The 22,133-nt window shown below is 39.1% G+C and overlaps 1 protein-coding gene across 1 annotated transcript; it reads left to right on the top strand.

Annotated features, from left to right (window-relative positions):
* Positions 1-14,383: 14,383 nt before the first annotated feature.
* On the top strand, positions 14,384-17,419 carry LOC138197261 (mRNA decay activator protein ZFP36L1). The gene is made up of 2 exons (XM_069147956.1): positions 14,384-14,483; positions 15,100-17,419. The coding sequence occupies exons 1-2, from the start codon at positions 14,451-14,453 to the stop codon at positions 16,345-16,347; spliced, it is 1,281 nt and encodes a 426-aa protein (XP_069004057.1). The 5' UTR covers positions 14,384-14,450; the 3' UTR covers positions 16,348-17,419.
* The last annotated feature ends 4,714 nt before the right edge of the window (positions 17,420-22,133 follow it).

Raw genomic sequence — 22,133 nt, 5'->3', positions numbered from 1 at the left:
AAGCTAAATTCGACTAAACTGTGAGAGCCGGCCTGTGAGCAGACTGGTGACTCATTATCACCGCTTAACATACGAAGTGGTAGCTATTAGTAGATGGGACCTAAATACTACATGTTGCATCTTTAACTGAAGCAGATGTATACTCCATCCAACACTGCACAATTTATACTTCATATTGTAAGAAGATTAAATAAAATTGTAGGTAATTGTCGATGGCTTTTCAGTCAATACTTGGTGCATTTGACTGGTCTTTCGCTTTAAGTTCAAGACTGACTTTCCACTGACAGATCTGAAAAAATGGTACATTCCTTAAAGTTTGTCAAGCAGCAGCATGAAGGGTCCCAACAGCTGTCTTCATGCTGTGAGATCAGCTCTGCTCAAACCAGCATACCACACATTCCTCACAGACTCACCAACTTCGTTCATGTGTGTGTGTGTGTGTGTGTGTGTGTGTGTGTGTGTGTGTGTGTGTGTGTGTGTGTGTGTGTGTGTGTATGTGTGTGTGTGTGTGTGTGTGTGTGTGTGTGTATCTTCATCTCTCAATCTCTTTTAGTCTAGTCCTCTTCCCTCACCTACTCCCACAGCATAGATGTGTGTGTTTGTTTGTTTGTTTGTTTGTTTGTTTGTTTGTTTGTTTGTTTGTTTGTTTGTTTGTGTATGTTGTCTGTAATGTGAACAAGTCAGCGACTCAGTGCTCATATAAGATGATCTGCCCGGCCACTTGTTAAACTGCCAGTCAAAACACTCAGTCCATCCTACTGCTGTCTTTTAAGAGAAAGCAACACCTTTTCACTAGCTAAAGTTCATAGTGAATCAAGAATTATGATTTTTTTTTTTTTTTTTTTCTGTTTTGGCTGTGTATGCTTTTAAAGACAGAAGTACCTGGTAGCTTCATTGTTTTAACCCAAGAGCCAGCATGGAGATAAAAGCATTGTTTTTTCAATGTACCCACATACACAAACACAGACTGCTGCCTGCATCATTTCCTGCCACTAACGAAAAACAGGTTTCACCTACTGATGTCATAAGGCCTCGCCTTTGTCAAACTTAAGCAATGTCAGGTCACACCCTAGAAGTTGCCTCCAGGCTTCACACACACACACACACACACAGAAACACACGTACAAAAACAGACGCACGCTAACACATTTGTAGTATATCAATGTAATGTCGTTGTAGGTTTTTAATTTGCTGCCATTCTGTATGCAATTCATTTTTGAACTCCTGTCTTTGGTAATGCACCAATTATAAGCAGTACCCTAGTAAGTGTTGTTATTATGTGTGACTTGCACATTCTGAGTAAATGACAGCATGTGAGTAAGTGTTGAAGTCATAACATTTTGACCCAGTTAGAGTCACAAAGAAGGCAGAATGACAGACTGAAGCCTATAGAGGAGGAGTAATGACCTGGTTGTAATCCTAGGATGATTAATCAAGATATTTCAGCAGATTGGGCTGTTGGCCACATTTTCCTTGTATAGTGAAAAGAGCTTAAAAAGTAAGCCACAACATCAAATGAAAAATCCACTTATAATAGACAAATAAGTTCTAAAGAAGAAAAGATTTGGTGCCTCAGTCCATGTACCTGTTCACTGGAAATAAAATGGAAGTCAGAAATCTGGGACTTAACACATAATCAAATAACAGTGACAATGACAGAGCCACAGGTGAATTTTTAAACGATGAAGTTATGAAGTGTCATCTGACAGAATCAACAAACCGGAGAAGCAATTGAATGAGAGCCTGGTGTTACTGTCCGTAAGGAATGATTTCTCGTCAAGTCATCCCAATGGGCGTGGACCTCGGGCCGTCTCTGAAACTATTGGAGCAGCTTTTAACCTGTCGGCATCGACCACCACATTTGCTGAACTCTATCACTGCTGCAACTACATTTACAAAAAAATGCTTGACTTCATTATCGCCCTCAGCTACTTACACTGGTTGCTGACTGGTCTGCCCTTCAGCACGGCTCTGCAAATGTCAATGCAAGCAGGATTTTCTGACTTTACAAACAGCCAAGACAAAGGAAGCTGTGAGCAATAGTCTGGCGAAGCTAATTGAAACATGCTGGGGGGTGGACAATATTTTGGAGTGAAAAGAACAATGTCACAAATATACTTGTTCTGTCCAGTTAGTCTGCAACCTTTGCCAATGTTTATGAGCACCTAGTGAATCTGCAGACATACAGCGAGACATCCATTCATCTATCCGGGGCTGGATTTACTAATCACTTGATGATTTACAGTACATGTATCGAAGCCATGAATGCTTGGTGTAAATCAATGTTTGCCAAATATTATTTGCAAGTGTTAGAAGTGTAGACACTTTTTTTTAAAAGCTGTGTTCCTTAAATGTCGGTGCAGTAACATCCGTGAAAGTGTGTTTTCTTCCTTCATGATTTACAGAGAAGATCTGGAATGTGACATATAAACATGATCTTGTGTTTTTACCATCCACGTGAAAACACACTCTCTCACACACACACACACACACACACACACACACACACACACACACACACACACACACACAACTTTCCCATTACATCTTTACACTTCCATACTGTTTCACACAGTTGACAAGAGCGTCTTTCAAATATGAGGAGTGAGTAGCACACTTTGTGTGAGAGAGACATTGTGTGAGAGTTACAGCTACGGTTGTGTGTGTTTGTGAGTGAGTATGTGTGCGTGTGTGTGTGTGTGTGTGTGTCAATAGTGCTGTAGTGGGAAATACAAAGTGTATGTGAGAGAGAGGAAGAGCGCTAAGGAACTGAGCAGTGGAAAGAGGAGTTCCAGTGCCTCTCCCAGTATTTTCTGTCTAATGTGGCTTAATGTTAGTGACTTATTTATTTAGAAAATGTAAATTGTGTACATACTGAGTACATACATGCATGTGTGTTATGATATGTGTTTGTCTTCCTTCTGATTTTCAAGCACAACTTGTTAACTATTCTTTCCAACAGGAAAAATGTAATCTTGTCATTATGATGTGTAGTAGCAAATGTATGCTTGCGCAAGTACATTAAGAATAAAACAATAGCAGAAGTTCATCCAGGTGGGACACCTTTCCCTACCAAAACACGCCTGAGTGTTTCTCTGGGGCCTGTTTTCAAATTCATTGAATTCTTTTTTTCCTATGGTTAAGTCCCAACTCGCTCAACAATAAGACACAAGCAATACCACCAATGCTTTTAGGGTCACAGACAATTTTCAGATTCATCGTCCAAGTAGTCACCTGCAAGGTCTTTTAATCATTTATTGAAATAGCTCCAGTCAATGTCACATTTAATGTCATATCCCGTTTTAAATGTCTAAACTGATTGATCTCATGGAGACTCACATGGACAAACAATTCGACTCTCCGTGTGTCAGCTCTTGCATATTATTACGAGACACATCTGTGAAACTGCTTTCCTCGCTCAATCTGATGTCTCCCACTCTGTGAGTGTGTGTTGTTCCCATAGTGCCGCCAGGAACATACTTTTCCTTCTAAAGAAAAAGGAGAGACACAGTGCGGGGGAGAAAACGCAGGGTTTAACATTGCCATGGTATCCAGATAGAACAGAGGGATCAATAACCGTGAATAAGGGTTTGAAACATGGAAATGTTTATCAGCTGAGTCTGGCATGCAATCAAACAGGATCGCCAGATAAGACGGTTGAATAACATTAAAAAAAAAAAAAAGCTGACGATGTCATGACGTAGAAAAGGACTGTAAAAAAAACATCCAAATATTCACACCCCCATTCCAGAGATTGTGCTGAAATGTTTTTGATTTAAGTTACTACCAGGATGTAGGCAGTATCACTGAAAGTGTTGTATTGTCCTAACCTCAACTGCTAAGTGAAAGGTTAAGACTTCTGCTCTGGTTTTGAGTCGCTCAGTTGCTGAGATATTCCTTCTACAGGCACACAAAGGGATACAAAAAAAAATAAAAAAATAAAAAATAAAAAAAATAAAAAAAAATAAAAAAGCTTTAAGCACAACTTTTTTGGTATCTTTTAAATGAAAGTCAGTAAAGTTCTTCTTATCTTACTTGGGGCTCCTGGATGATTTCCTCAAGCCTTATCTTTGCTCTCGAAGGTGCCCTGAGCCCCGAGTCTTCAACTTGCCATCTCTGTAAGCCGTAATCTATGTTGTCTTAAAGTTCACCGCATGAGACTCTGAAACCAGAGGAACAGGGCAAACCTAAAAAAAAAGGCCATGACTTGTTAAGCCCCACAGCAGCAGTCTTTTTTTTTTTGTCTGACAGAGTTACAGGATGATAAATGAAGGTTAAAAGCCCTGAAAACAGAACCAATAAATACTTGGCATGAACAGTAGTTCATTACTGATCATTTATCATTTCACTTCACTTCACTGAAACTTTATTAGCAAGAAAGTTTAAGGACAAAGCATGTCCCTCAGTTAAAGTCAATGATACATGCAGTACAATGAATGCAAAAAAAACCTGCATGAGATATTTAACATATTAAACTGTGGTGTGTAAATAAAAAAAGAAACATACTGCACAAAAATACTGGTTCTGCAAGAGAGATGTTATGGGGGTTTGAATAAGCTCCTGAATCAGAAGAAAAGACTGGAATTTCTGGGGGATTTAATTTGCTTTGTGTTTATATATACTTAAGATTTACAAATTTCTCTTTGTCTTATTAACTCGATTAAGTCACGATCTCAATACACTATTTATAGTTCTTTAGTATGATGACATACTATTGTAAGCGTCAGGATAAAGTCAGAGTACTGCTTTTCTGTTATTCCTTAACAGACTTCTGTTTTGAAATAGCCCTCGCACACTCTGTATCAGCCAGGAAACTAGTTTTACTGGCAGCTGCCAAAAAAAACCCATTTGTTTTCCTCTTCTCTCTTTGTTTATATGCTGCACAGTATCATACTTATGCATTCAAAGGACAATTTCATTCAAATCTGTTTGTAAAACTTAAACACTCTCTTTTAATGTAAAATGTTCAATGTTCTTGTTTTTGGGGATGCTTTCCCTTCACTTTTAGGGCAGGTTTCAACTTTTGGGGCAGGTTAGAAACTTTTGGGGCAGTTTCACCATGAACCGGAGCTCATTTCCTGGCAGTTTGCTTCAGCGTGCATTTCAGAACATTTTGTTTCATTTTCCGGCTGTGGCTTCCCGTCTATCCCTCCCCCCTCATTCTTCTGCCTCTTTTCAACCTGGCTCTGTTTCTGTGTGAGAAGGAAGAGTGCTGGTACTCTGGAAAAGTAGGAAGGGAAATGGAGGAGGGAGAAACTTTTGAGAAATAGCTGAATTTAAGAGAATTTATTAGGAGTTTCAGTGTGTGTGTGTGTGTGGGGGGGCGGGGGGGGGGGCGTGCTGTCAACCAAAACAAGCGCATATATGAAGGCTCGGGTAAAAGAAAAGCTATAAACTGTCATGCTCAGCTCTTTCTATTCTACTCTCTTCTATTGATAAACATTTCTCAATACTGAGGAGTACGTAATAAGAGAGGCGTAGAAAAATTCTCCCGACAGACTGCCCCTCGATAATTTCCTGTAACTGAGAGAATCGAATATCTTTGCTTATATAACCCAGACACATCAGTTGAGCAACTAACTACATCCACTATGCTCTTCTGTTTCTGGATGCAAAAACCGACAGCAAATTAGAGTCAGCAAATTTCCAGTTAGCGGTAATCATGATAACTTCTTCCTGGTAGTTTTGTTCCTCGTAGCCCTTTATGAAGTCTGTTCTGTTTACTCTGTAACAATAGTTTTAGAATCTTGCATTTTTAGGTGCTTTTCAGCAGCACTGAAATCTGGAATGACCTCCCAGCTCTGGCAAAAGAGCCCTGCAATTAAAAAAAAAAAAAGAAATCCCTAAGATTAAAAATATCAAAAACATCTGTTGAGTTTTTGCAGCTAAATGTGTTGCTCAGTGGACACAGGACGAAACCTGGAAGGCAGCCACTCTCCAGCAGGAAAACACCTCAGCAATGAGTCATGATGTAGCAACCAACGCAGACATCGCCTAACAACACACACCGGTGACCTTGAACTAAGAGAGAGCCTGCAACACATATACAAACAGACCCAGAAGGGTGAGGCCTCAAACTTGCTGATGAAGCATTACTGTGGCAGGGTGCTGAGGTGTTTTAAAGGACAGCTTAGTAGAACCATATTGTACTGGGAGAAGGTCAGACTTATTGATACTTTTTGTGATGTGTGCACTAAAAGAGCTGGATGAGCGTGGCGACTATTAAAAGTCAGGAATGGAACCTTACACCTACTTTACAAACTCCACCACACAATTGTAATGTTTACATACTGTATGTTTACGAATAGTTGTCTGCACAACAAATATGTAATTTAGAAAACAATGCATCAACAGCTTTGTGTACTTATAGGGAATATTATAATTATAACTTCCGCTAAACATTGTCACTGCACCACAAATAGTACACGTTGTTCAGAAACACACGCGAGCCTTTCAAATGCTTTAATTATGACTCGTAGTGTGACGGTTGTTGCAAAACTGCTGAAGAAGCTCCATCTTGCAACACAGCTCCGATCATTTTGTCTTGCACAAGTGGTTAAATTCTGCCAGTTGTTCCTCCTCTCCTTTGTCCTTTCTAACTGTCTGTTTCTAACTTCACCCAATGAAATTTGTTTGGGATGTGGATGATAAATGTGTGGGAGAAAACATACTTTCAGAACAGAAACACCCACATACATATGCTACACACACACGGACACACATAAACACACAATCCAGAATGCACTCTTTGAAGAGAAAGCCCTGAGGCAAAACAAGGCAGATAAACAACTTTTTTAAGTTTCATGCTGGAAGACACTGGCATTAATTGTGCTTTCATCCTAGATTACAGTTGCAGCTGTCGCAGTAAGATTTCAGTTTACAGTATAATAGTTGCTGTTCGGCCCACAGCAGAAATTCTTCCAAAACAACACTTCTGCATTGACAGAGGAAGCAGGACAGGAATGTCATAGCTATCGATGTGTTTTTGCAAAACATATATTGAACACCTAATATTTTAAAATATGAACTCCTTGATACTATCACACTACATTGGTACATTATGGTTTATCCCTGGCAAAGTTTCAAGTCAGAAAAGGCTTTTCGTCAGGCACAGCGGTCTATCTCAACACGTCCAACCCTGCAGAGTAAAGAAAATAGACATTTTAAAGGTAACATTCGAGAAGTGCAGCAAGTCTTTGGCTTGGACTCACCAGAAAGATCCATTTTGACTATTGCTTTCGACTGCTTATATGCATCACGCCTAAGCCCGCCTTTAGAGGAAAACTTGCAGAAGCAAGTTTAACTAGTCACGCCTCATTCTCAGTCCAACATTTCTTTACAATATAGAAAATTTCAGGCTTAAAAGTGAAGGTGACTGTTGTCAATGGATCATCCTTAAAATATCTTTTTTCTCACTAAATCCGCTGAGGAGGTTCGGCTTTTGGTTTATTTGTTTGTTAGCAGGAAAACTACCGGTTTAATTTTCAACCTGCAAGAGTGTAGCATGAGTCAAGGAAGAACGCTGCAGATCTAAGTCACAGGGAAGATGATGGCTCTCTGTCTTTCATTAACATTGTGAGATGGAACATTTGGGTGAATAAATGCAATACATGTTTATCGTGGATCTTGCGTGTCTCATCTGATGCCATGGTAAACGTATTGTGTCACTTCCTCTTTCTACTGCTCTGTCGTTCACGCGTTCATCTCCGAGCTCATACATCTTATCTCACCAACACTACATCTCTTCGTGTAGTGGCTAATTTTGACGCTTGTTCGACGCAAGCAGCTGTGTTGCAAACTTTCTTGCTACTTTAACGTGCTACATCAAGTCCGCTATTTTAGCTGTTAGCGATGGACTCTCTCCCTCGGCTTCTCTTCGTCCGTTCTGCTAAGTGTGTCCCATGCTCAGTTTTTCCCCTTCCTCCTCTGGTGATAATGGTAGCTAGTTAGTTGGTAGAATCTAAATGAATCAAAATCTAAATTGACCATAGGACAACCATTCACGCTCAATGTGATGAACTGGTTCTAGGTGCAGGGGGTAAACTAGGCTCCAGAACAGGACAGAGAGCCTATGCAGGCTAGAGTGGGCATGGATAATGGATGGATAGATGGATGTAAGAGTAACACACTTGTGTTGTCATCTCTTATGTCATCAGTTCCCTCATCACGAATTGAGTTTCTAGTTTTATAACCACATTCTTCATAACAGATGTGAATGATTAACGACACTCACTCATGAAGAAAAAAAGAAAAGACCAGAGAATAATTGAGATAAATGTGCATACTAGAAAACAGGGTTTCTTTCATTTTTGCTTATTAGAAAATGTGGGTTCCCACAATGCTTGAGAAAGGATAACAATGGACGAGGATTGTGACATGACTGTTTCATGTTTCCCAATTGCTCCTAATACTGACTCATACAAAGAACATCTTCATTAGTCATCATTTACTCTGACCAGCTGGATTACTGGTAATAGGGTCGCATATGGACTGATGTTAACAGAGAGACAGATAATTGTTACAACATATGGGGAACTCCAAAGTGCTATATACTGCAACAGGGTAAAGCGTGTGTAATTGTTTGAGTAGTATATAGATTTTCTTTACCTTATTTGTCCTCAGAGTGGTATGTGGGAAAATGCAGTGTCATACTGCAACAACATGTAATAGTGGACACATAACATACTATCCTGCAGATATTTATAGTCACATCAATTATACAAAATATATTGATTTATGTTATTTTCAGGTGGCATCATAACATCTACGGGCAGTGGATGAAAAATAACTTCTGTGTTTAGCGAGCTTTATGTTGAATGAATGAACAAAAAAATGCAACACCTCCTCTTCCGCAAAGCAGCGTTGTTTATAACACGACTTCAGCCGAAAGTCCTCTATTATTGTTTCTTTTAAATAAAGACCAGTTTCATCAGGTCAAATTACCCTCGTGGGCACATTTGCAGTGCAGTTTGTTCAGTGGATGATTTTCAAAGTCCAGTGTCTGTCAAATTATCCTACAAAGAAACATCCTTATCTGCTACATGGCATAAAGAATACAAGATAAAGACAGAGACAGTGTGTGCCTGCTATATACAGTCTCTGGAGAGGCAGGTACTTTCCCCAGTCATAATGTCAATACGGTCGGCTGATTTAAACCACTGACTCACTTTCACTCCTCCCTCCTCGTGCTCCATCTCTTTTTACCTTAATGAATCACCCATTGAAATCAGAGGCATGAGCAGCTTGGACTCATCATATTTCTGTGGAAGCCATATTACCTTTACAAAGTGACTCCACAGCTGTTGCTAAGTAACTGCTGAACCTGTGCCCAAGTATCACTTATTAGAGGCACAAGATGGTCAGACTGTATTTGTCAAGGTGAAACTAGGCCTGAGACAGAGGAATAAAGGAAATGAAAAACCAGGAGAACTAATCTTGGTAGATAACAGCTCTAAGATGAACAACCTACAGTGCAAAAAAAAAATATATAAGAAAAGCACATCTTTAAAAGAGTATTCTTTTCTATCATCAGCATCAATTTCCTTTCAACATAATGGAAACCTCAGCAGCCTCTAAGCGTCTTCCTGTATTTTGACCTCACCTGCTTGTCATCATGAGCCAAACGACGATGACTTGGCAGTTTACAGCCATTAATGGTGACTCAAACTCCTAAAAAGTTCCTCTAAGTTTCCCTCCTGTTGGTGTACTTGTAGTCTTCCTGGAAAGGAATTGAGAGGGATGCAAAATATACCCATGCAGTTTTGTCACACAAAAGTCATGTACTTATAATAGTTCAGCTATGAGACTAGAAATTATAAGTTGTTTTGAAGAGCAGCACCAAAACAGAGCTGCATCTGCCTTTAATATTGTATATTATTGCATAGTACAAATTATAAACTGAACTATTCTGAACTTTCAACAAGCAGGTAAAAAGGTAACTTTTGAATTGTCATTACTACAGAGTCTAGTACACTGAGTACACTAATGCTCTGAGGTGCTTGTGTTTCACCACACTATTTAAATTTTATGTTACTCCAGACTCTACTATTTAGAGGGATATTGCAGCATGTAATGTATATAGGTATAATGTACTTTTTTTTCCAATATATTAATTTGGCAGTTAAAATGATAGGTTATGAAACATGAGAACATGAGTTGTATTACTACACTGTAGAGTGTAAGTAGTTAATCTTACAAGCAAACTGATTGCCTTAAAAAAAAAAAGTAAAAAAAGTATGCTAATGCTAATTTGCTATAGTACACTTACACTTTTGATTACACTCGGAATTACTATTTCAAACAACTAAAGCTTTCGAGTGAAATACACTGTGTACTTTGACATAAGTAGAAGTATGAACATTTATTTCGCCATCAATAACTTGAAAATTCTGCTAGTGACTAAATACAAATTTTAGTCAGTTTAATCCATCCGTGGGGCAATAAAAAAAAAAAAAAAGAAGTGGCCAAGTTTGTCTAAAAGCAAAAAAGTGGAAATCGTACTGACTTTCTATTTATATTTTCAACTGATAGTCACTTAAAGCAGTTCAGTGTAAAAGCAAACGCTACATGGTTGCTGAGAGCCTGTTGATGATCCGTCGATACAGCTTAGACAGACTGCAGTCAGAGTACAGACAACGTTATAGGAATATAAGGCTATATTTTGTATTACCTGCACACTTAGACAGCATATGACAGCAGTTGTCTTTATTTACTTGCCAATCTCTAGCAACAAGAAGACTTTTGGCTTTTAGAATATAAAGTTGTTTCTCTCTAGTTTCATGCCAGAGGCCGAATTTTTCTTTCTGTTTTAAGTCATCACAACAAAACAAATGATTTCAAAAAAGTGTTTGATTTTGTTTAATGTTATAACAAGAATTTCATATTAATTGGGTTTCCTTACAACAGAAAATGTAATTAAGCATAGCAAATATATGCTCGTAAAGCCCTGGACGTCTGGGCTTTCGAGGAACAATCGCAGTGTCATTACTAAATGTTTAAATACCAAAATGCACTTAATTTATGATAGTTTTTAATAAAATAAGAGATTTTTGTTTAAGATTTCAAACACCAGAGCTAAACAGTTTTCAACTTTGTCTTACATTCTCGTGTTTTTTCTTTGTTTTGTTTTTGTTTTTATTTTCACATGGATCAGTCACAGCTTTAAAACCCTTTACCTGTCATTTCTCGTATTACAGATTTTCCCACAGTCAATTCATACATATACAGTCTCTTATAAAGGTTACTGACTCAGCAATTGTGATCATGTTCAAACATGTTACAAGGCTGAACCGTAAGTACACTGGCATGTCACTCCAGAAAAACCCCAGTGGAAAACTTGGCATTGAGCACTCACTCACTTAGTCACCAAGGGAAAAAAAAAACAAAAAACGCACACAACAAGCCACCATCGGCAGGAATGTTCTTCAGAGCCTGTGTTTGTGTGAGCATGTGTGTTTGTGAGAGCCCCTCCCTGTTCGAATGACTCTCCGTACAGCTGAGGCGCAGCAGAAGCCAGTGACCGCAAACACAGAAACATACATGTCACTGCAGCCACCTTTCTTCCCGTATATTTCTGCCAACGTAAAGTACTTTCCTGCTGATGAGAAAAAGTGAGTAAGGCCACTTTTCCACACCCTGTGGACAGGCTCATAAGTATCTAATGCTGTCAGATTTATATTTAGGCAAGTTATTTATATCTAGCTGTGGTTATTATTAGCTGAACATGAGAGGCCTGTTTGGCTTTGGTCAGTCCGCCAGTGTGTCCATCTGTCTGCGTAAGAGGCCCGTGAGTGGTGATGGTAGAACTTGGCGGTGGGTGTAACTCTCATTGAAACCTTCTCACATTTATTAAGAATTTAATCAAACATCCAAGCGTAATTAAAAAAAAAATGAAATACAAAAATATAATACAGTCATCAAAAATCAAAATAAATATATTTTCACCAACAAATACAACAGTGACATTACTCATAAAATCATGAAAAACAAACTACAATCAGACACTTGAGCCTTTATGTCAGAAAACAGTATGTTCTATTTGAACTAATAAGATTCATATTGTCATGCACAGGGAGTAAAAAAAAAGTACGTGAGAGCGAGAAGAAGTTTCATATAGCAGTGAAAATATCTGGTTGTCGCACACCACAGTGTTTTTTGAAGCAGAAGCAGGAACTTTGTTTTAGTTGTACTCCATTTCTATTCTGTCACATTTTGGTTTTATGAGCTTTAGTTATGAGTTCTTGAAGTTAATAGATATACAGAGCCACCCAAAACACCTACAAAATGAATCTGCTTCCTAGTGCATCAATAATTTTAGTTTGGCCATAACTTATTCTACCTGTAGTGGGAACATTTTACTTTACGATATTTTCTGTTGTGATTTTTCATTCCTGTTACTTTTAATGAAGTACTTCAATCCTTTTTTTAAAAGCCATTGCACACCAAATCATTCATTCTTTGGAAATAACTGTCAAATAACCTCATCATTGGCTCTACAGACAGGCTTGATCACATTTATAGGATTCTTACATTTTGATAAGACAAAGAGGAATATTTTTGTAATCCTTGTGTAATTGATGTTTTGGCTTCCGTTTCTGCCGTCCTTCTCCTTCTTACCATCACGCGTTACTCTTCTACACTTGCACAATATTTATTAGAATGTATGTGCTGTCATTGCCAGGACTGAATATGACTCATGTGAGTGGGTGACGCATGTAGCAGCAGATCAAAAAGATTTATGCAAACTACAAAGTAGCAGGTATGATGAAATGGAAGCTGACAGATATGCTAATATATATTTGATAATGTGAATTATTTTCTGGTAATTTATGAAACTTTTACTGGGTCTTAGCGTTAAGTCATCTTGTTATCATTCTGAGTTCTCTGATATACGTATAGATAAGTCAATTCACACAATGCATTTTTTTTTCAACTAAATTGACAGCTGTGCTCAGCTAATAAAGCTATCAAAATTATGTGGAATTATTTAATGCTGCTATGTGTATTTATAGGGTGCAAGAAGAGAATTTATGATGCTTTTAAAGATTTGAAATTCAGATGACACTGTGTAAAAACAGCCCATGCAATGTGTGATGTAACACACACACACACACACACACACACACACACACACACACATACTGTTAACATAACATGTTTTTTTGGGGGGAGACAGCTGTCACACTCCTCTGAATTCCTTTGAGAAGGAAAAACGAAGAAAAAAAATAACCGCTGCAATGTTCACCATGGAAACCAATGGTTAAAAAAAACAAAACAAAAAAACAAGGCAGCCAGTTTTGTTTGTGAAGTTTATGTGACATTGAAGATGGATAGTGACAGCCTTGTTTCCGTTGTGAGCCGTAAAGTGAAATGTAGGACATGGGTGTAAATCTTCCATAAAGAACAGCTTCCGAAACTGTGACAGTATTTGACGAGAAGCAGTTTTTAGTAAACTTAAGTAAAAATGTAAGTGTTAATGAAAAAGAGTTGAGTAAAATAAATGTAAAGAAACATATACAATATGCATTAATGTAATAAGTCACAACAACAAGCCCACAGAAATAAAAAACAGAGTGAAGATTAAAAATGTGTTGTCCGAAATTCAAAATGCAGTTGAAAGTTCAGGCTTCAGCTTAAATCCATTTCGTTTATTTGTCATTGGTGTGTACTTTTACTCATTTCCTTAATGTTTGTAGCCCACAGGTTGGTGCCTTCTACTAATCGATACTTCTGTTGGCTGAGCTTTGGTAACAAAAGAAGAAGGGAAATGTATGTGTTCTGGTAAACAACACTGTACAGTAACTTATTCTCCCCACTCTGTGGGTGAAAACTTTCAGGAACTATACGGTATATGATCCGGGACATGATTTATATCACTTCCTGCAAACAGAGCATTAGTCATAGGAATGTATATACTGTAAATATATGGTTATGTGGCTGTGTATGTGTTTACTACAGAAAAGCTCTGCTCTTCTTGTTGACTAACAGTTAAAGTGATTTATTACTCTGCAGAAAATAATTCATAGGAATGAATATGTATCGAGTATTGTTAAATATAAGGGAAAAGAAGTGTTGACTAGTTTAGTCCTATCCATGTATGGAGCCATGTAAATAAGCCACTTTGCTTTCCTATGTCCACGAAACTGAAAGATTTCACACAGCTGGCTAAAAATACACAGTTTTCTTTCTTCTCTCTCCTTTTTTTTTTTCTCTAGTTGTTGTTGTTTTACAACCCGCCCATTTCTGAGCTCACCATGAAACTTGAGGCAGAGGGCGGGTCATCCGGGAACATCTAGTGGAAACTCCTCCCAAAACCTGGGAGGGACTTTGAAGAAGGCAATAAAAACTCAAGCAGCAGAACACAGAGGCATCTCTGAAGTCTGGACACAGGTATTGAACAGTCTACCGTGGATCAGAGCTCAATCTTCCTCTTGTGGCCAAAAGGATACAGCATGTCCGAAATGCTTGACGACATCCTCACAAAGGTTTGTCAAGATCTATGCATTTTTTTTTTAAATTTTATTTTGGAAAATTACAAAGGCTTCATGAAGTTGGAGTGGGTCAGCTCTCTGACTCCTCTCTCAAAAGTGGCTTGAGTTTGTTTAGCTTGTTGATTCCTGCTCATTTTATTCCTCTGAGTCAAAGTTTAACGTTTCTTCACTTTAAAGAGGTAATCAGTTAATGCTGAGTTGTTTGTTTCTTGAAATCCAATCTTATAGTATCAGAAAATTCATGTAAAATAAAAGCATAAAAAAACTGATGTTGCAAAACAATTAAAAAAAAATACTTTGGTACTGTGTGACTGCAAGTTCTGGCAAATTTAAGTCTATAATATACTTTTTTATAATTATCTTTCTTTGTTTTGACATTTCTTTGCGAGCAGTTATTCTCTGAACTTGTCATTTCTCTCTTGAAGAAATAAAAGACCTTAAATTTGAACCAATGCTTCAAATAAGTTACCTATTTCATATAAAAGACTGTATCTTGAAATGCGTTTGTTGTGGAAAGTCTGATTTGGAAAATAATCTGGAAATGATATTCAACATACATTGCTTTAAAAGAAGTCATATGGATTCTAACTATTTCAATCATCTGTTGCAGAACCTTCTGAACCTGGCCCTGAACGATGCCTTGCGCCCAACACAGCCTCAAGTCAAAGTCCCAGGGCAGAGTCGACTCAGCCGATCCACCTCCTTCTTCTCTCCCCCCTCCCCTCCTACTCCTTCAAGCCTCAGCTTGAGCACCGAGCATGTTAACAATGACGACAATGGAAGGTCTTTCTGGCCATCCAACATCTGGAGCCAGGCCCCTGTCTCCAAACAAAAACAGAGCCCCTTCCGGCCCGACCGCTCCATGAGCCTGACCGAGTCCAGCAGCAACCTGCTCTCCTCCTTTGGACAGCTGAGGAACCTTGAGGCGTTTCCTTCAGGCCCTGTCACTACCGTGGCTCCCCCACCAGGCTTTGCTGCCTCATCTGCCCTCCCACCTCAGGTCCAACCACTGCTGTCCTCTAACCGTTACAAGACTGAGCTGTGTCGTGGCTTCCAGGAGACTGGCAGCTGCAAGTATGGCAGTAAGTGTCAGTTTGCCCATGGTGAGGCAGAGCTGCGTGGACTGTTCCGCCACCCCAAGTATAAGACAGAGCCCTGCAGAACCTTTTACAACTTTGGCTACTGCCCCTACGGCTCCCGCTGCCACTTCATCCATGAGGAGAAGATCAGCGACGGCCCTTTACCATCTCCCAAATTCCAGCGACAGCTAGCTCCCGGAGCAACCAGCGGTCACAATCCACGTCACCAGCTCCGCCAGAGTGTCAGCTTCGCTGGGTTCCTGGGCTCTTCTCGCAGCTCATCTCCTCCATCATTCCCTTCACCCTTCAATGAACCTAACCTGGGGTTCAGCCGTGCTCCTTCTGTTTCCCCTCCTCCTGCTGATCTCCTCTCCCCAGTGTTCAGCGATTCCGCGCAGCGGGAGGCAGCAGCATTCCAGTTTGGAAACCATCAGACCCGTGCCAGCGCTGGAGACATCCATAACATTCCTCTGATCCTGGAGCCAAAGGCCTCACGCTGTGTGTGTGGCCATGGAAATAACTTTAACAGCAACAACAGCAGAGTCTTCACCAGCATGGAGGATGAGCAGCACCAGGACAGCAATATGCTGTTTCCTGGTGCTGGAGGCCACGGAGGATTCACGAAGCCTACTGGACTCCAGCGTTTCTCCTCCGAGGACTCCCTGGAGGACAGCTACAGCAGCAGCAGCGGAGGCTCCAGTGGAACCGAGTCTCCAACGTTTGATGGATCGGCCACCAAGAGGCTCACTGTGTTTGAACGTCTGTCCCTGTCCGACTAAATGGATCCAAAGGGAAAGATGAGACACTTAATTAACTTAGTCTGTCTATCTGGACTTTCTTCAGAACCAGAACTGTTCAGAACAATTCAACAAGTTGACACAACAACACTTCAAGTTCTTAATTTATGTTTGTAAAAATGAAACTCATCTTCAACAAACTACACATAATTGAGATGATTTTAGTACCCAAATGTTATCAGACTCTATTTTTATACTTGCAAATATTGTGTAGCCTATTAGACCTTTGTATGTGGTCGTCCAATAAGAGTTAACTCCTCTGCAGGTCTGAACTCGACCAGCAAATATTCAGGTTTATACTTGCCACAGATCTGTGGTGATCAAAATGGCTTATCTATAGTGATAATCATTAACACCTCTGCCTTAAAAGACTTTCCCTGCCTCATAGGCTAATTACTATATGTGCCACAAACAGTATGTTTGATTCAGTAGCCTTAATCAGTGAGACCGGACATGTGTCTGTGATATGCACTTTACAGCAAATTCAAATGGGAGAAACTGTCAAATCTCCCAGTAGCATTCAACCAAAGCTTCATACGTCACTCTGCTCTGTGTGTGTATGTGTGTGTCTGTATAAATGCATGTGAGAGTGTATGTGTGTAACCATGTCATTTTTCTCAAGCAAGCATGCAAATTTACGAAAGATCAAAGTGTGCTAATAGAAAAAGGTATGTCAGTGAGTTTAGATCTGGACATCTGTATCCTGACACACTTGATGAGATTTGATTTTTTTTCGTTTTATTTGCTAGTTTGTAAACTGCACACCATCTGTTATTTTCCCCTGTTTGTTCGACAGCCTGGTTCAGGGAACACCGCAGTATTCCTTTTGGTTATTGGTTGCCTTATGTTGTTTAACTTAAACTAATATATTTATTATGATATTTATTTGTGTTTAAAGGAAATAAAAAATGTATTTTGTACTTTATTTATGGAAAAATATTTCAAGGTCTGTGAAATACCAATGTGATAAACAACGGTAAAAAAAAAAGAGAATCTTATATTTTTAATTGCCTGAAATGGACAAAAAAATTTCTGAATAAAGAAATGATTGTAAGCCTTTGTTTTTGACTTGTTATTAAGTGACAATTTTATATTTACACATCTTCCTGATTACATATCTATAATAATATAAAGATAATACATGAATTCTACTTTGAATCCTCATGTAAATTTCAGAAACATATATCCTTTAGATGCAGACATTTTTCAAAGCAGGTCTTTTGACTTCTCACAGTAGTTTAATGATGGCTCGGTTCCATTAACCAGCAGGACCTCCTCTAAGTGAAATGCAGCCATCATCAATAGTACACGTATTACAGTCAAAATGTCTTAAGAGAAAACGATTAGTTGGAGGTACATTTTCCAAAAAAGGGGAAAGAAATCTGCCTCTTAAGGGATGTGTTTATTTTGGAGTCAAAATTCAACAGCATTTTTTGACTCGAAGATCATTACCACATTATTTGAACTAACCTGATTTCACCTGAAGTTTGTGATTCAGCTCAAGACTAGTCAGGACATCATCGCAGCTTCATACTGGCAGTCACATGGTCCAGAGCTGGAAACATTTTTACACTTTAGATGTGAGACTTTAAATGCAGTTGTATAACTATTTTATTGTATTACAAGTGCCTTATAAGGAATAACCTATATAAAACTTTGATCATCTGTACTCTGTTTATCTCCCAGCTTTGTTTTGCGGCATACAGTGTCTTTGTTGTGTATACACTGTTGTATTTAGATCACCTCGTGTACGCACACCATCACACAACTTTTTATTTCCAGGTAGAAACTACAATAATTTGAGATCTTTTTGCAGCGATACTCCAAACTGGTTAACAAAATACTTCTGGGCTTTCTAAAAATTACCTGCTTCAGGTCTGGCAGGTTGGAAAGAGCAGGCATTTGTGCTGAAAGGTCACAAGCTCCAAGACTGAGAAGTCTAAAACATTATATGGAAATTCCTGCAACTTATTCACTGATCATTTCAAACGAATATAGTAGTTGAGCAAGATTGACTACCGTCTGAAGGCAGACCAACAACTAAAGGCCTGAATTACAGAATTTCAGAAATTAAGCTCTTACTTTGAGCATTACAATCAGTGCAGAACCTCAAAAGATTGGGCTTAATGTAAGAGATACCAAAACAAGCTGTTTCTGGACAAATAAGCACCTGGAAATCAGGTAGCAAGAGGAAAGATTTCAGCTGTTTTATCAGAAACTGGGTCCTTGCCGAGCGCCATTGGTGATCCAACTCATTTGCCAGAACTAGACTAAGACAACGGAGAAGAACCAGAAAAACCCCAAAGTGTATTTTAAGCTGAAGTTGCATAAAGACTTAAGTAACTCAGTGACCAAAGAGCAACCACAAAAGGCAATTAATTTCATTTGTAATAGTTTAGGAAATACTTTTAAAATACTTAAAACAACAGGTCTTCTGTCAGTGCATCCAGAAAGTATTCACAGTCCTTCACTTTTTCCACATTTTGTTATGATTCAGCCTTATTCCAAAAAGGATTAAATTATTTCAGCCTTCCAGAAGGACAACCATCTCTGCAGCACTCCACCAAGCAGGCCTGTATGGTAGAGTGGCCAGACGGAAGACACTCCTCAGTAAAAGGCTCATGACAGCCCACCTGGAGTTTACCAAAAGGCACCTGAAGGACTCTCAGACCATGAGAAACAAAATTCTCTGGTCTGATGAAACAAAGATTGAACTCTTTGGCCTGAATGCCAAGCGTCATGTCTAGGGAGGAAACCAGGCACCCCTCATCACCTGGCCAATACCATCCCTACAGTGAAGCATGGTGGTGGCAGCATCATGCTGTAGGGATGTTTTTCAGCAGCAGGAACTGGGAGACTGTCAGGATCGAGGGAAAGATGAATGCAGCAATGTACAGAGACATACTTGATGAAAACCTGCTCCAGAGCACTCTGGACCTCAGACCGGGGTGAAAGTTCATCTTCCAACAGGACAACGACCCAAAGCACACAGCCAAGATAACAAAGGAGTGGCTTCAGGACAACTCTGTGAATGTCCTTGAGTGGCCCAGCCAGAGCCCAGACTTGAACCCGATTGAACATCTCTGGAGAGATCTGAAAATGGCTGTGCACTGACGCTCCCCATCCAACCTGATGGAGCTTGACAGGTCCTGCAAAGAAGAATGGGAGAAATTGCCCAAAAAGAGGTGTGCCAAGCTTATAGCATCATACTCAAAAAGACTTGAGGCTGTAATTGCTGCCAAAGGTGCTTCAACAAATTATTGCGCAAAGGCTGTGAATACTTATGTAAAAAAAAAAAAAATAAAAAAAAAAAAATGTTAAACAAACTTTTTTCACTTTATCATAATGGGGTATTGTGTGTAGAATGCTGAGGGAAAAAATGAATTTAATCAATTTTGGGATAAGGCTGTAACAACAAAATGTGGAAAAAGTGAAGCGCTGTGAATACTTTCTGGATGCGTTGTATATTAAAACATGTAGGGTCATGGGGTTGAGATAATAGAACTGGAAGTGCTTGGCTGTTGTGTTCAGAGCCTAAATTAACTCTTGGGATTGTGTAAGACATATTTACAAGTTAAGCAGACGTTTATGAAAATACCCTGTTGAAATTTCCACTTTATATTCCCAGCGCGATTTTGTGTTGCACAAGCTGTCACCGCAGCCACTGCAGCCACCACCCTCATTCTACCAGAGCAGTGGATGTGCTGAGTAGTGAGGCAGCTATCTGGAAAAATAAATTATATAAAAAAAAAAAAAAAAGACCCGGTTAGAGTAATGGCTCAGAGTGTCTGTGAAACTCCCACAAACGAAAGGCACTTAAAAATCTCGGAAACAATGTTGCATTAGTCTGAAAAAGCTTGCAGCATTGTACAACAGTCACTAATCTTTACTGGGGATGGTCCCAGTTCTGTTGTTTACTCTTTTCCTGACTAAAATTTTAAGTAGATGATTATTTGCAACAAAAAACTTCACATAACTCTGCCAGGCCTGAGTGGTGCAGCTTGTGGAGATGATGCTTGAAGTCCGTCTGTGGGAGATCTTTGGAATCCAATTTCATGTGGTGCCGAATTTCTTTTTAGGAACTTAAGAGCCTTATAAGAAATCAGCAATAAAAGTAAAGTGACTCCTTTCTGGGGACTTGTGTTTCTCTCTCTTAGTTATTCTGCAAGATTGTAAATGTACTTGGTAGATCTGATCTTACACCTCATCTGTTTAGTTCAGTTCGAATAAATTATCGTAGTGTTGCCCACAGATGCTGGTTCATTTAGGCTGTTTCAACATTGTCACTGCTCTCGGTCCTCCACACAAAGTCTGCTGTGGTTTGTTTGTGGTCAGAATACATGCCTATCCCAACCACAGCATTTTGTGATCATGGGTATGTAGCACTTGAGTGACTTGAAAAGCTATAAACATGGTAAACAAATACTTAGCTTTAAATTTAAGTCAATTTCAAAAATAAGAATAAAGTATCTGTGTAGCTTTTCAATGTGTTCTATGTTTGAACGACTCTAAATCTGGTCAAACAAGCTAAATTGAAAATATATGAGCAATGCACTTGTTGAGGACTGTATTTTAGACTCCCAGTAAACCTCAGCTATAGCTTCTTCTGTGCATTGTGTCTTTACACATTGTTCTCCTTTGGACCAACAGCAGGATATGTTGCTATGGTGATGGACAATGACCACGGAGTGTAAACAGCAAAGCCAAAAAGAAGAGATCAGTGTGTGTTCAAAGTGTTCACAAACATTAACTTCCCTGCTTGTTCTATAGGACCAGACTGGTTAAAGTTCACCACAGCTCTGACAAGGCCAAATACTGTTGAACAATTCAAAAGAAGAAGGCCAGAAGAGTTAGATTTATTATCAGCCTAACTGTAGGAGAAAGTATATACATAGAAAAAGGATTTCTTGTACAGAATTTTTAACATGGAATTGAGCTAAATTTAAAACAACCCTTTTTTGCTGTTGCTTACTTTAAATTTAATTCTTGGCATCAAAATTTGATTTTCCTGGGAGTAGTTTCAGTATTTATTTAATTATTTTTTTGTGTTCTTGTTTCATGTTTCCTTTTAAGCCTCTGATACAACCATTGAACCAGATCATTTTAAACTTACAACTCACATTAACACCAGCTTCTGTGTTACTGTTAATGATCAACCTCAAAGCTGCTGCTGTCAAAACTCGATTTACCCATGTCACCTGATCCTGAGCCCTGTGCACACAACACACGTACGCACTCACTCTCACACACACACACACACACACACACACACACACACACACACACACACACACACACACACACACACACACCTTCAGTTCAAACCTGGGTGGAGATCTATTAAAGCAGTTACATATTATGTAGTGTGAAGGTGAGAAAGGATATTAAGAGATACGCTTATCCAAAGACAGTGAAGCAACAGTTTCAAAAGGACATTTGTGTACGGCATAAATGCTAGCAGACTGTGATAGAAAGGTAAACGGCAGATCAACTCAGCTCTAAAGGCATACACGACTTGGGGTCTTATTAGATCTTTTTAAAACTTGAACTAATTTGGTGAAACCTAAATTGAAAATGAAACTTCAGAGACTCCAGTTGGAAAGTCTTTTTAAGTTGTAGACAGTTTAAATTAGTTCTTATCACCTGCTAGAAGAAATAGTTTCTGTCTGTAGCCTGCTTTTAAACTTGGCTGCTGGTCGGGCCAGTTCAGTTGGAACTTCTCATTCTGATGCAATCAGCAACCCATAATGGGCAGATCGTCCAGAAAC

The sequence above is a fragment of the Embiotoca jacksoni genome, unplaced genomic scaffold, assembly GCF_022577435.1.
Source record: "Embiotoca jacksoni isolate LCO1_2020_lvr unplaced genomic scaffold, fEmbJac1.0.p SCAF_14, whole genome shotgun sequence".
Classification (NCBI taxonomy): Eukaryota; Metazoa; Chordata; class Actinopteri; family Embiotocidae; genus Embiotoca; species Embiotoca jacksoni.
This window is presented reverse-complemented; position numbering and strand designations above follow the sequence as displayed.